The sequence below is a fragment of the Babylonia areolata genome, chromosome 11 (genome assembly GCF_041734735.1).
Source record: "Babylonia areolata isolate BAREFJ2019XMU chromosome 11, ASM4173473v1, whole genome shotgun sequence".
Classification (NCBI taxonomy): Eukaryota; Metazoa; Mollusca; class Gastropoda; order Neogastropoda; family Buccinidae; genus Babylonia; species Babylonia areolata.
Window position 1 is genome coordinate 15613588 of NC_134886.1, and position 15088 is coordinate 15628675.

The following is a 15088-nucleotide window of genomic DNA, read 5'->3' on the forward strand; positions in this document are numbered from 1 at the left end:
TACCACTTTCTGCTGAGTACCTTCTCATAGCTTCAAACGACTGGGTTGACCAGGCTGCAAGAAGAGGGGTGCAGAATTCTTGATCAATACCAGTAAGTATTCTATTAGACTTACAAGAATGTTATTACGTTTTAGAGAATGTATCCTATGACCAGTTCAACAAAAGACTTCAAAACTTAAGGAGTGCCCACACAGCCAACACAGCACAAATGCCCCGAAGTTTGAAAATAATTAACGGGTTTTTTCTAGCATATCCCCTTCTCATTCCAGATATATCACTAGTTTGGTCTACAGAGTTTGTTTGAATGCCTTTCATATAAAATACTGCAAAAAAAAAAAAAACCCAAAAAACCAACTTTGTGGAAATGAAATGATTGTGACTCACTTACTTGTCTGTTGTCTAAAAACAAAAGAATTTTTATTCAAAGACAGATAAGTCATCCTGTTTTCAAGGAAACCTTCATTTCTACACGAAGTGTCTGAATGTTTAAGAGCCCAGTTAGTATCTTTCTTTGACTGACCCATATGTTTTCGCAATTTGGTTATTCAGTGTAAATTAACACATAGTAAGCAGTCCATATCTCTGTTTCAATTTCTCTCTCACACACACACATGCTCATACATGCACACAGGTATAAGCACAAACATACATATATGCACATGTTTTTGTACATACACACACACACATATATGCACATTCACACAAACATACCACATACACACAGTCTCTCTCTCGAAATGGATTGTTGGATCCCTGTTACAGAATTTCTTCACTGAGAGTGTTATATTTCAATGATTATTGTATGGTGATAACACTGTTCTAATTAATGCTTTTTCTGTGTATTTCCCTTTCATTCATACACATGCACATACATGCACACGCACACACACACACACACACAAACACACATCACACACACTCACACATACACACTACATTTGACATCACTCAAAGTAAAATCAAAGGAAGAAACACACACACACACACACACACACACACACACACACACACACGCACGCACGCACGCACGCACGCATGCATGCACACACACACTTGAGCACTCAGTTTTGCACACAGAACATGTGCCAATGAAAACAAAGAAGGATCATCCAGCACATAATCACTCAGCTACCAGTTTCAGCAACCCAAGGTTCTGGGTTTGACCCCTAAAACCCACAAACAGCTAATATGGCAAATTCCTAGCCAAGCATCAGGTCCACATCATGCCACTTGTGTCAGCCTTGAACAGATAGGATCCTTCTCTTCCGACCTCACCATTGGTCTTGATCATCCACCAGCACTGGGTCTGATGATATGTCTCATCATTCATCAGCACTGTATCAAATAATATGTCTCATCATTCACCAGCATTGAGTCAGATATGTCTCATCATTTACCAGTGCAGCATTGAGTCAGACATGTCTCATCATTCACCAGCTTTGTGTCTGATAATAATCATTCAACAGTGCTGTGTCTGATAATAATCAATCACCAGCACTGAGTGAGATAGTAAGTCTCATCATTCACCAGCATTGAGTCAGACAATATGTCTCATCATTCATCAGCATTGTGTCAAATAATGTCTCATCATTCACCATCATTGAGTCAGATAATGTCTCATCATTCACCATCATCGAGTCAGATAATGTCTCATCATTCACCATCATTGAGTCAGATAATATATCTCATCATTCACCATCATTGAGTCAGATAATATATCTTGTCAACCCTCACAAGTCACAGATTTACATCCCACACTGACTGAAAATCAGAATAGGGCTTTATAATTTGTCCTCAAAACCCAGCAGGTTGACAAGTAACAAAGAGTCCAGATACCCACACCAAGTCCACAGCAGCGTCGTTACTCAGTCTCATCTTTCTCCTTCTCATCCTCCTCGTATTCCTTCTGCTTCTCCTTCACCTCAAAGTAACTCAGCAGCGCCTTGGCCAGTGTCTGGTTGAAGCTGTCACACAGAGCCGTCACCAGCTCCCGGACCTTGACCACAGAGTTTCGCTTTTTCCACGCCAGCAGGAGTTGGTACACCATCTCCTCAACGTGGTTCTCGTACCACATGCACAGTTTGGACAATGTCGCAGAATCTGTGTCCAGTTTTCGTGCTGCACACACACACCATGCACACAAATGCACACACTTAAGAACAAAAGGACATTTTCTACCTAAAATTACGTTTAAGTAACATACTTACCGTGACCCACCAGCGCAGACTCCGGCAGGGGCCTGACATTCCTGTCCTGTGCAAACTACTATCCACCTATGCGGAGAAAACAAAAGTAACTACGGCCGATAACCTCCCGGAAGTAGGTAACCTCCCCTTTGCCCCCCTGACTAGCGCCCTCTTTTTACGGCAAATTGCCACAACCAGCGCAGTGTACATGGAGAACAGAAAGCAGGGAGGAACGGGAGGGTCTTAAGTGTGGGTCACGGTAAGTATGTTACTTAAACGTAATTTAAGGTAGAAAATTTCCTTTTAATTACACATACTTAACCGTGACCCACTAGTGCAGAATGGCACAACAAGGTGGAGGGCTCGTCTGTTCTATCGCCAGTGCGCTGCAATGGCCTGTTGTGTGACCACCGCAGAGGCAACGCCTCTTGAGCCATCATTCCTTAAGCGACAGATGTCCCTCAAGTAGAATTTGATGAAGGTAGAGTGTACTGTGTCACCTAAGGATATTGGTGCGGGCAAAGAAGACTGAGGTCCGCAACTGTATTGTGGGAGAGGTCTGTGGACCACAGCTGTGCTGATAAATGTAGTGCAAAGAAAACAGGGTCAGTGTGTTGAATCCACACTTTACTGACAGCCCTTCAAATCAAAGGAAGGGAAGGAAACACATACCCTATAGGGCTGACTCACTTGAGCACGGTTGAGCGTCAATGCAAGGATGTGCACATGTGGTTTGATCTGATGAGTCCACATTGGTTGTCGGCCGATAGTGGAAGTGATATATGTGTTTGAAGGAAACTGTGGCACGAGACAGAGGTAGCCCACCATGTTGGGCTTGCCCTAGGCGTGACAGCCAGATCTGTAGAGCTCCTCCATGCGAGCTGACAGGCGATGAGCACTCCCCCTGCCACTTTTTTGTCACTGCCAAAAAACAGCACTGGTATGTTGCCTATGCACAGAATGCCAGACATTTGGCAACAAGAGACTTAAGATCCCTGGTGTCTCTGGGGCAAGGCTGTGTAATTGCCCAGGTAGGTACCATCACGAAGGGGCATACGGAAGGCTTGGTGGCTTCTCTACCTGAGTGTGGCATGTTGGAGCAATCTGCAGAAAGTTGTCAGCAGTCAATGGCTGGGATGGATCAGGCTGTGGGAGTGCACTTCATGTGCCGCAGGTCACTGAGTCTCATTCTGTGGTGGAATTCCTAATGGAAGAGGGTTTCCATGGGGAAAATTTTCGCTGATGGTTCTTTAGTGAGAAAGGGGACCGGATCCATGACAGGCCTCTGGCTGTGTGTGGTGCGCACTAAGTCTGGGATGGAGCAGGGCGGGGGCAGGGAGAAAAGTGACTCTAGATGTGTTGTACTGGCCATTTACATCAAATCACTGATCTGACGTGTTTTCAGTGTGGCCAACAGCAAAGTGAGAGCTGTATTATCAGTGGTTTCTTAATTCCAAAGGGAAATCGTTTGCAGCTTAGTCTTTCATGAAGGACTATGTCTCTCACACTTGAAGTCAAATTGCACTGGGACTTAGTGCTGTAGCCTTGGGGGCTAACTAGCCTTTGGAATCCGTCTCAATGGTGAGTCCTAAGGCCCTCTTGATCGAAGGAGTGGGGATGCAACTTGGGCAAAACACTCTCTACTATAAATTGTATAATCAAATTCCAGCCCGAATTATCGGAACAGCAGTTGCCTCCTCTGCTGTTCTGATGGTCATTGTCGTACACAACTGATTATCATATACTGGTCCTAGGAGGACACCAATCAGCATGGGTAAATCAGGAAACAGCTGCTTTGTGCTTGGGGGATGAAGGTGTCCACCATGCAGGTTATGTTGAAATGTAAGGGAGCCGGAAGGAGTTGACAGGGTCTTATGGGGCAACCGTGTGTCTGAAAGACATGGTGCTTGCTCCTAAAGTGACAACAAAGTCATCCTCTGACAGGCCCTTGACTAAGGCTGGGGCTCCATGATGGGATAGCCTGTCTAGGCTAGAAACCCCTGGAAGTGTCTCATTGGAAAGACAGTGCTTGAGAAGGAATGCCCATCTGTAACCACAGCAGTGGTTGTGTGTTGAGGCTGAAAGGATCAGGCAGGGAAGGCCAAGTGCAGAAAGTGCTTTCAAACGTCAATTGTTTGAGACGTCGATGCTGGATCTCTGTTCAAGCAAGGTGATGGGGCGAACTAATGTTCTTGAATGTGTCATCTGCCTTGCTGGTATGAGTGGGCAGAAAGGTACGCCCCTGCGGCTAATGAACGGTTCGTTGTGCTTTGTGAGACATATCCATCCTCGTCAATATGCCTTTCTCCCAAGTATAGAGGAAAACAATTATTACCCAGGCCTTCTGCTACTGGTGAGGAGTGGAAGAGATGGACTTAGGGTGATTGCCTCCTGCCCAGTGGGCAGTTTTTGGGCCTGCTAAAACTTGGAAGGCAAAGATAGACACCCCTTCATGGGAGGGCTGGCTAGGCTGTAGGGCCTGTGTGGAGCTGTTGACACAACCACAGTGGTGCAAACCAAGGGTTGTTGTAGGCAAGGGGGGGAAGAAGGGATGCTTTACAAACTTGGAAGGAACAAAGGGCATGTGTGTCCGGAGTGGCACCTCTACGTTGGACCGCCTCATCCCTCCTTGTACCAGGTTAGGGCATCTCTAGCCCTGTGGGTGATTGTTGTAGGCAATTGAGCTGGGTTGCCTTGTCCCTCCTTGCACCAAGAGAGGGCATCCTTAGCCCTGTGGGTGGGAAGGGAGTGTGTGTGGGTCCCTAAGGACAAGCCACTACTGATATGTGAAGGAGCATACATTCAGGCGTGAATGAGGCAGTTTTGTCTGTGAGTGCAGTCATCCTCCGAAAGCAAGGTAGGGATGAATTTATGAAAATGAATACATATATGTGCAAAGGGATTATAAACTTCTATCAACTCAAGTGATGATGTCAGGAATATGCCAACGACAAGAGATCGAGTCACAAGAAATAAGCAGCTGTATAAGCATACGTGTAGCATGCACAGATATACCCAAGTAAATGGGTAAGTGTGCATAATCAGTTATGGAAAGGAATCTGTGTATGCACCTATATAGAAGAGATGTACATATACATATGAATAATGTGCTGGCATGTAGATGCAGAGAGTTCTGGGCATTGTGTACAGAATGACGCAAATGCAAGTGTGTCTATACTGCTATGTAGGGAATCTCAATGAATAGAGAGAGAAATATAATTGTACATGTTAATATGAAAATCGTATGAACCTATCCTGTAAGCGCGCACACATGTGTATACCAAAGGGATAAGTATACATGTATAAGTGTAAATAGAAATGTGTATAAATGTAGCAAGATATGACATATATATATATATATATATATATATATATATATTTTGTTGGGTTTTTTTTGTCGTTGTTGATTTTGATAATAAATCAAAAGGAATAGAAAGGGAAATATTGTGATTTATTTCCTGTTATTGTGTATAACAAAAAAAGAATGGAAATAGGATTGGCTGCCTGCAGAGGACTGTGTGCAAGTGTGGGGGGATGAAGAACCCAAAAGTTCAATGGCCAATAGCCTGAGAAACAGCAAGAAATGTGCAGTTGCAAAGTTGTGTAAAGTCCATGAATGGGCAGCAGGACCCAATGAGAAACCCCAAAAACATCGTTGGTGGACAGCATGGGAGGCAGGAGTGACATGCTGTGTGGGCGGAAGGGAAGTAACTTCAGCAACAACTGCCTAGGTTACAAAATGCAGAATTGCCTCCCTTGGCGCCGATAATCGGTGAAAAGGATGGTGTCTTTAGAGCACATATCCCCTGGTGTGACGTTTCCTCGCTGTAGAGGGAGGAGTGTCATGCTGCGTGTGAGAGTCTGTGGTTCGATGCCACCATAACCGTGAATACAGCCACAAGGGGAATAAATTTAATGTCCCTTAGTGCCCTGGGCGTCCCTACCCGAATCAGTCGCCATCGGACGCGAGATGGTCGGGGCATGTGGCATGATGGCACCGTAATCTAGTGTTATGGGCGTTGTGGACGAGGGGGTGTCAAGTCCGTCGGCTTGCCGTGGGATGTGCATCCCCCTGTAGCTGAACGGCGGTCCAACCTCGCGAATAGCTCCTGTGAGAGGACCTACGTTCAACTGTTGTGTATTGACGGATAAAGGGATTGACAAGATCGGCCTGAGCACTGCCAAGTGGCAGGATCGAGTTATCAAGAGGCAGTCCGACGTGGAAGTGCCGATATTAGTCTGGGTAACAGCAGAGTTAGGCGATGGGGCAAAAGAAACCAGCACTGCCGAAGTTCAATGGGCCTTGCACGTACCTGCTCTGTGGTCAAGGGGCAGTGCATGTGCAAGATGTGGCACTGGGAAGCAGAATAGTGCATAATTGCTGCAGCACGTTAGCAATGTGTTGCTGGTTGTTTGGATGAGCAGCTTGCTGAGACGTCATTAGTGGATGGGAAACAGCAGCAATCGGTGGTGTGGCAGATGGGGTCATCACCGCATAGCTTGGTGGAACCGTGCATGCACCCGCACTGTAGACGAGAAGCAGTGCCGGTGCAAGGGAAATAACTGCGGTGGTCACCGGCAAGGGTGCCAAAGCAGGGGTTGCCTCCCTTGGATCGGGCGCGTATCAGCGAGCGTGTCCCCTAGTGGTCCACCTTCCTCCCTACATATGGGGAGGGCATCCCTACGCGCCTCAGTCACCATTGGATCGGAGACGGTCGAAGCATGCCACGTTGGGGGTCGCGTGATCCGATGTCACGGCCACCACCACGGATGCATCGCACATAGGGCCCAGTCTAGCGTGCGGATCCAAAGCAAGCATATGGTGTTGTTTCCCCAAAGGGATTGTGGCACATTCCATTGGTGCAACTGTGGGTATGGGTAAAGAGATAGAAGAGGTCAACTCATGCACTGCCGACTGGCAGGGCCGAGAAAATGCGGATCGCGTCAAGTGCGTTCGCGTATCGAAAAAAATGGCATTAAAGGCAGCACTGACCGGAGTGTGGGGCAACAAACCTTTAGAAGTCACCAGAGGAGGTGTAGGAGGTGGTGGAGGTCTGGAGTCGACCGGAGGGAGCGGAGGAAGTGGAGGAGGCGGTGGGTTGGTGTTGTTCAGAGGGCCAGGAGTAGAGGGCCCAGAGTGTCAGCAAATCGATTGCGATCGCGCCTTAATTTCAGCACGATCGCCCAATCGAGCTATATAATTATCTGACCTGGTTGGAGACATAATTTGACAAAAAACAGGAACGCCAGAGAATCGACAGACAGACAGAAAATACGAAAAAAAACTTAGCCGTATGAAGAGCACAGGAACAGGAGTCATGATGGCTGCCAGAAAAAGAGGGCGCTAGTTAGGGGGGCAATGGGGAGGTTACCTACTTCCAGGAGGTTATCGGCCGTAGCTACTTTCGTTTTCTCTGCATAGGCGGATAGTAGTTTGCACAGGACAGGAATGTCAGACCCCTGCCAGAGTCTGCGCTAGTGGGCCATGGTTAAGTATGTGTAATTAAACATGCATACATATACATATATATATATATATATATATATATATATATAAACAAAAATGAAACTTGCAGTTAAATGAGCACATGTGTGAAGTTTTAACAAGATAGATAATTTTGCGGACATAGAGTGTGTGAAGTTTAACTATACAGATAGTTTTACAGACATACAGTGTAAAGTCAGGATGGGATCAGGTGAAAGAGTGCACCATCTCAACAGGCTGAACATACTAAAGGTTTACATAAGATAAGGCACTGAATGCTAAGACAAAGAGCTGGAAGTATGCTGACAGCTGATATTAGGAACACAGAAAGGAAGTCATTATTTGTCTTACGTAGTGATTATGTCTCATGCAAGATATTTAAACTTTTGTGAGTTTTTTTTTTCACTATTCTTGTTTTGATTCAGACATTCATGTTGACATGGATTTGTATCTCTGTGTGTGTGCTTGAATGGGTGTGTTTGTATGGCATATATTCTCCTATCACATTGACTCACACAGCCATCTCCATCTGCAAAACTGATCAGCAGCCTTTGCCACTGGGACGAACATCTTCTCTTCTGCAACACGGTCCAAATCTGGAATTGAAAAGTGGACATATGAGTAACCAAGATAGACATAAATACATCAGTCCAAATAATATCTTTATTCATTTGCATAATCTTTCTCTTTTGTTATGAGTAACCAAGATAGACATAAATACATCAGTCCAAATAATATCTTTATTCATTTGCATAATCTTTCTCTTTTGTTTTCTTCCCTTATTTCCCTTTATTTCCCTAGCAAGCCTAAAATGCAAGCAATGCTACATATGATGCCAGTATCAAAGTTTACCATGGACACACCCACACCCACACCTAAATGCCAGCATTTGAGTTTACAGAGAGAGAGAGAGAGAGAGAGAGAGAGAGAGAGAGAGAGAGACATTACCAATTTACTTATGCTCACTCTACACACACATAGACCAGAAACACATGTGTCAACAAAACAAAAGACACAAACTGATGCAAGGACCTCCAGATGCCTCACTACCTTCTGGTTTAAAAAGTGGTGACAAATCCTCAGGAACAGGTAGGTCATCAAGTGCTTCGTCGTGGATGGGTTGCTTTGGCTTGCGGCGAGTCCGCATGTTAGCTGGATGCAGCAGAAGGACAATGGGACCACTAATGGCCACGTCGTCCGTCTTTATGTGGGAGACCTTCACCACCTGCTGTGCCACGTTCTGGGTTAAGGTGTAGTGAGTGTGGTGGTCACCTTGTGGGTGGTCTGAAACAGAGAAACTGTTCATGTAGAGACAGAGAGTGAGGACACAGTTAGGCGTCCATGTACAGTTGCTTTTTTGTGTTTCTTTTCTTTTTTTCTTTTTTTGTTGGTCTCCCAACCTCGTATTTTTCCCCCAACTTCTTTTTTTTTTTTTTTCCCCAAAGGATCCTCATCAACACCTTTAAAAAAAAAGAAGAAATATTTGAAAAGAAAAGAAAATGTTTAAAAAAAATACACCTTTCTTTTTCTTTAAAATTCCTCCATTGAAAACAAAATTTACCACAAAATAATAAGGTAGTAAGTGTACAAGCCAGTTGCAATTTTTTTTAAAATTTTCCTTCTTCTTTTTTTCATGGTGGTACTTTTTATCAGACATGTGTTAAACATTACATGTCATACAAGGCAAAGAACATATCTATATCTATCTATCTCTCTCTATATATATATTATAGTGGTACTGTTCATCAGAAGTATCCATACATGTATACAAAATTATGATGTTGTTGCTGATCTTGCTACTGCTGATGAAAAGAGTATGATGATGATAATAATAATCTGTATGTCAATAAAAGCAGAGAATGATGATGATAATGATAATCTGGATGTCAATAAAAGCAGAGAATGATGATGATAATGATAATCTGGATGTCAATAAAAGCAGAGAATGATGATGATAATGATAATCTGGATGTCAATAAAAGCAGAGTATGATGATGATAATGATAATCTGGATGTCAATAAAAGCAGACAGCAAACAATCAAAGTAACTCTTTCCCCTGTAACACTTACCTGTGTTTGGATTAAGCCAGTGTCTGTGCTGTAAATAAAAAGTGTGGTCTGTGAGAAATAGATAGTTAGATAGGCAGGTGGATAGACAGATAAGATGGATGGATGGATAGTGAATGGACGGACAGATTGAGAATCTCTCTCTCTCTCTCTCTCTCTCTCTCTGACGTATCTATTTACATATTACTATCATAATATCATTATTATTATCATCATCATCACCACTGAGTATTATCACTGTTTTCAGTATCATATTTCATGTACAGATAATAACAACTGAAAAAATGATGACTAAAAATACCTCTTCCAGATGAGGAACCATTGCTGCCACCTGTCGCCATCTCTCAATGACCACTAGTTGTTATAATAGCCTGTGCCCTGGCTCCACCTGCTGTCAGTCACCCTCCAGTCCACACTCTCCGGTTGCTGATTTTATTGCAGACACACTGTGATCATCACTGCCCAGTCCTGTGGAGAATGGTCACCCTTCATATTACCAGAACTGACACTACCAAGAGGCATCTGTTGAAGAAGGCATACATTACTGATTCAGAATGAGAAATACTTTTCAGACGTATTTTTTATTTCATTCATTCATTTACTGCTCTATTCTTCTTCTTCTTCTGATCATTATCATTATTATCATCATTTATTTCTTTACTTTTCCATTCAACCATTTCTTAATTCATTCTGCCACCCATTCAAAAATGTAACCCCCCACCCCTCTTCTTCTTCCTCCACAAACTCACTCCTAATTTTAGATCATCAAAAACAGCTGTCCCCTTCAATTTGGAATTCTGCTCAATGGCAAAGTTATTCTGCATTGCACTGCATTGCATTGTACTGTGTTCTGTTGAGCTTTCTTGTGCAGCTCAGTGTTCCAGTAAACTGCAATGCCTTTGCTTAATTAAAACTTCCCGTGCTCCAATCCCTGCCACAGTGTCAATTCAAAGATCTGAGATCTATCAGAAAAATGTTACATGGACCAGACCAAAAATGCCCCTTCCTCTTGTCCATTAATGCATACCGGTGGGTTCCTGGAAAACAATTTTCATGTGTACATACTACTCATTTTGTTGGGGTTTTTGTTTTGTTTTAAGTAGCATCGCATGCTAAAAACTGGTTCATTCCAGATCTTATCTATCAATACCTAATAGTAATACTGTTGATTCTGCACCATTCATTTCTAGTGCATCAGCTTTATTAAAGTCGCTGATGTCCTGTTTCACCGTTATATGTATATATCAGGTTCATTTAGTCATCATTGTTAACATTATTCAATAGATGATAAAACATAATAAAAACTCCAATAATACTGAATGATAATCTATCTTCTCCTCTTTTTTTCCTTTGTCCTTCTTACGAAACAGCCACAAACACAGAGTGGGTTATATCCACTGACTTTGAAAGGGAAGCCACCAACATGGGAGATAAAAGTTTCCAGGTCTTGTGCCAAAAGGACAGCCAGGACTTTAGCCCCTTCAGACAGCCAAACTGTGTTTAATGTTGTGCTGCTTTGCATTGAAATCTGTTGTTTTGTGATGTTATGCTGCTCTTGTGATAAGCTGTAAGTACTCACAGTGTGGTGCTGTGGAGTGCTCGCCCTTCTCAACAAGGAAGTATTAAATTTTCAGTTGTGACTGAATTTTCATCTGGCATATTATTTCTGACATCAATAAAGAATGACCCGTCTTTCGCAAACATCATCCTTGTTACAACATGATAACAGTTTTCTGTGGTCAGACCTGTAATGGACATGGCCAAGTAGGCGACCGAGTCAACCATGACTCGGTTCGAGCTCTTTTTTCAGGAACTGAAAGTAGGATCATTGGACAAAGCTTTGAGCAAAATAGATTAATCATAGTCGAGATTCAGTACTTACGGATAATACAGTGAATCACATGCTTGTCGCCTTCTCGGGTGATCTATGAGTTGTTGTTGTTGTTTTCACAAAATTAATCAAATGATTAAACGCGATGCCAGGCAAGGAAAACAGGCTTGTTTCACGAGTAACCTTACATGGAACAGCAGTGTAGTTTTGTTGTGTGTATATATACAGCAGCTGCATCAAGAAGGGACCGATATTAGTCTTGATTGAGCGGGTTTCATTTCGTTATTTCCCTTCTTTTCATAATCATGCGGCATCAACATTTTGAAGAATCAGGCGGCTGGGGGAATGGGGGTAGGGGACAGAAGGCGGGTCAAAAGTGCTTTTCCAGGGGAAGTGTTGAGGAAGTGTTGCTCTATAGATGATCACCGTGCTGCTGTATCAGATGACGGGTGTCAGGCGTGCCAGTGGGATGTGAAGGAGCAGAAAAGGGACGGGATGTGTCTGGCATAGGGGAGGTGATGTGAATGTAAGGGTCAGTCACTGAGACACACACACACACACACACACACACACACACACACACTGACACGTACACACACAACACACACACGCGCGCGCGCGCGCGCGCACAGTGTGACACACACACACACACACACACACACACAACACACACACACACACACACACACACACACACACACACACGACACACATATATATATATATATATATATATATATATATATATATATATATATATATATATACGGGGGCGGAGGGTAGGGGGGGGTCAATGCGGGGGAAACTTGAAATGGGTTGCAAGGGTGATATGAGGAATTTGGGGAACTTAAGTGGCTGGTAGTTTTTAATTTGGGTTTAGAAGCTTCCTAGCACTGTCAGTGCCACCTCGGCCGGTGATGGAAGATCGAGCATTCCATTCTTCTTCTTCAGCGTTCAGTTCCCAGGCCATGTTCAGCCGGACGGTCAGTCCAGACTAGGTTACGAAGTCCGCAGTCCGCTGGAGCTGTGTAGCTGTTCCCCACAACTTGTCCTGGAGCGTTGCGGGACTGGGCCAGATCTGGCGCCTCGATCAGCTCTTTGTGTAGATTGCAGTCTTGCAGGACACTGCATGATGGGCTCAGTGGAGTTTGACATTGATCTGTGTGGGAAATTTTCAGTTTGTAGAGATGGGAGAAGAGCTGGCAGTGGCCTGTACGCAGTCTGAGGATGATGACTTGCTGAGCTCGACCCAGTCAGTTGATGGATGCTGTCCTTCTCTGCCGGCTCCCAGATGTAGCCGTTCTCTCCAGCTGTTTCTGAAGTGGCCGCGCAGGATGGTCTTCAGTTGCCTTCCCCGGCAAAGCTAAGGGGGTGGGCAGCCCGGAGCCTGCTTCCCGCTGCTTTGGAGACCTTGCATGTCTGCCTCTTCATTTCCTGCAATGCCGCATTGAGAGGGGATCCACTGCAGGACCGTTGTGGTTCTGGCACTTACTGTAGGGCCTGCATCTCAGACTGACTCAATTGATGTCCCGCAAGGTTTTGTTCCCCACTCTGGTCTGGAGGCTTTGTAGAACAGCTCGGCACTGAGTCGGCCGTGAGGAAAACAGTGTGGTCTGGCAAACTGCCTCTCTCTCGGTTGAGGACTTGGGCTGCACTGAGCCAGTAGTGCAGATGCTTCGGCTCAGTCCGTTCGTTGAGGTGCCGAGGCCAGCAACAATGGAATGCCTCGCCGAGCTGCCATGGTCAGCGGTCTAGGAGATGGATGTAGACACCGGCCACCTCCGTCCCTCGCCAGTTCCTAACAGCATTCTCGGCCGCAGGTGGTGCTCGGGTAGTCCCTATCCAGTGCTCAGTCCAGGGACAGCAGCTTCAGCTCAGTATCCATGCACGGGGCCTCAGTTTGCTCTGAATGCCGGGAATATCCCCAAGGACAGCAGGGGAAACATCTAGTGACGGTGGGACCAGTCTTCGAAGTCTGAGTGTTCCACTCAGGCACTGATTCATTTATGGTGCAACCGAAAATGAAGTTGGTTGTTCCGCGCCAGTGCGGGTTTGACTTTCTCGTAGAAACTGATCCTCGCGTGTGTGAGTCATGGCGATATACATAAATAGGAGGGCGGCAATCTCAAGTTAATTTTTAACCGTCACTGACAGCCGTCCCGGCAGCCGGGAAGGTCTTTTCAGTCACTCAGTGGTGACGCCCAGCGTTTAATTTGTACTGAATCAAAATGTAATCGGCAGTGTCGCATGGACTGGATCAAAAGGGTGGCTTCAGACTGAGCTGGTGCTGGCACACATTGGACATCGGCCATATTTCTGTTCACAGCCTGGCAGCAAAATTGTCGACACAAACTTGAGCCCCGCCGAGCTCAGAAGGGCCTGCTGATCTTCGGAGTAGACTGAGTCGATACTGATAAATTATAGTACTGATCATCATACACAGTGTATTCTGTTAATATTTTCAGTTTTTCAGTTTCTCAAGGAGGCATCACTGCACTGACAAATCATATCTTTAACAGTACTCAGTAATGCCATGCAGTACAGTGTCATTCGTGCACGCCAATCAGAGAGGCCAGATTTCTTCTGCAGAATATTGTCATAGGGTAACACATGTTGTTGTTTTTCAGTTTCAGTGCGCTAAGTGCGTGCCGCTGCACACGTGACCCTAGTTTATCCGGCGTCTCATTCGATGACTCGGATCCGTCCCCGGATGGTGACTTAGAAGATCAGTTTTATTTTCCGGTCAAACTTGAGAGAAAGTCAAGACCGGGATTCGAACTCAGACCCTCACAGATACTATATTAGCAGACAAACATCTTAACTATTCTGCCACCTTTCTCCTTGGGGAAAAAAAATAATGCCCCGAGTGAGGATCGAACTCACGACCTTCAGATCGCTCTGTTTCAGTGATTATGAGACTGACGCGCTACCTACTGCGCTATCGAGGCACTGGTTACGAAGTATGAAGACAATAAAGTTATTGGAGAGGTTATTGGCGTACAGCCTTAACACCCTCGATCACTGAGCTGAATACGTAAGGTGAATGGCCCCGGCCGGTTGAGTTAAATGGTGGAACCTGTATTTGGTTAAGATTTTTTATTAAGCGAGGGGGAGGTGGGGGGTATGTTAATGTGGACGGGATTTTAATCACAAAAAGAAGAGGAGAAGTAGGAGAGGAAGAAGAGGAAGAAGAAGAGCAGCAGCAACAACAACCGTAGCAATGACGAAAGTAGCAGCTGCAGCAACATCCTCGACTACAACAACGACGATGACGAAAAGATTTGCTTGCTACTCATGTACTGGATCATAGACACTGATATCTCAGTTCTTGTGTCCATTAGTATGACCACATACGAAACCAGACTGAAGCTCATTACTTCCCTTTAGTTTTATTGCATTACTTCCCATCTCAAATGCACGCCCACTTTTCCAAAAATAATTCATGTTATTTTTGCCTCTTCATTTGTATGCATTTTCTTTCTTTCTTTCTTTTTTTTTTTTTTGTTTTTGTTGATATA

The 15088-nt window shown here is 44.6% G+C and overlaps 1 protein-coding gene and 1 non-coding gene across 2 annotated transcripts; both read right to left on the reverse strand.

Annotated features, from left to right (window-relative positions):
* Positions 1-1862: 1862 nt before the first annotated feature.
* LOC143287568 (uncharacterized) lies at positions 1863-11772 on the reverse strand. The gene is made up of 5 exons (XM_076595661.1): positions 11622-11772; positions 10041-10207; positions 8723-8956; positions 8188-8268; positions 1863-2119 (listed from the first exon to the last, which is right to left on the reverse strand). Exons 2-5 carry the CDS (start codon positions 10078-10080, stop codon positions 1863-1865), a joined length of 612 nt encoding a protein of 203 aa, XP_076451776.1. The 5' UTR covers positions 10081-10207; positions 11622-11772.
* A 2656-nt stretch (positions 11773-14428) lies between these two features.
* Trnam-cau (transfer RNA methionine (anticodon CAU)) lies at positions 14429-14518 on the reverse strand. The gene is given in 2 exon segments: positions 14429-14464; positions 14482-14518. It is a non-coding gene; the product is annotated as a tRNA-Met (tRNA).
* Positions 14519-15088: the final 570 nt, after the last annotated feature.

Excerpts from the sequence above, each read along its gene's own strand:
- LOC143287568 (XM_076595661.1), bottom strand. The coding sequence starts at position 10,080 with ATGGCGACAGGTGGCAGCAATGGTTCCTCATCTGGAAGAG. Across the intron at positions 8,269-8,722 it reads ACCACTTTTTAAACCAGAAG|ATTTGGACCGTGTTGCAGAA; the intron begins GTAGTGAGGCAT and ends TTTCAATTCCAG. Across the intron at positions 2,120-8,187 it reads TTGCAGATGGAGATGGCTGT|CACGAAAACTGGACACAGAT; the intron begins GTGAGTCAATGT and ends GTGTGTGTGCAG.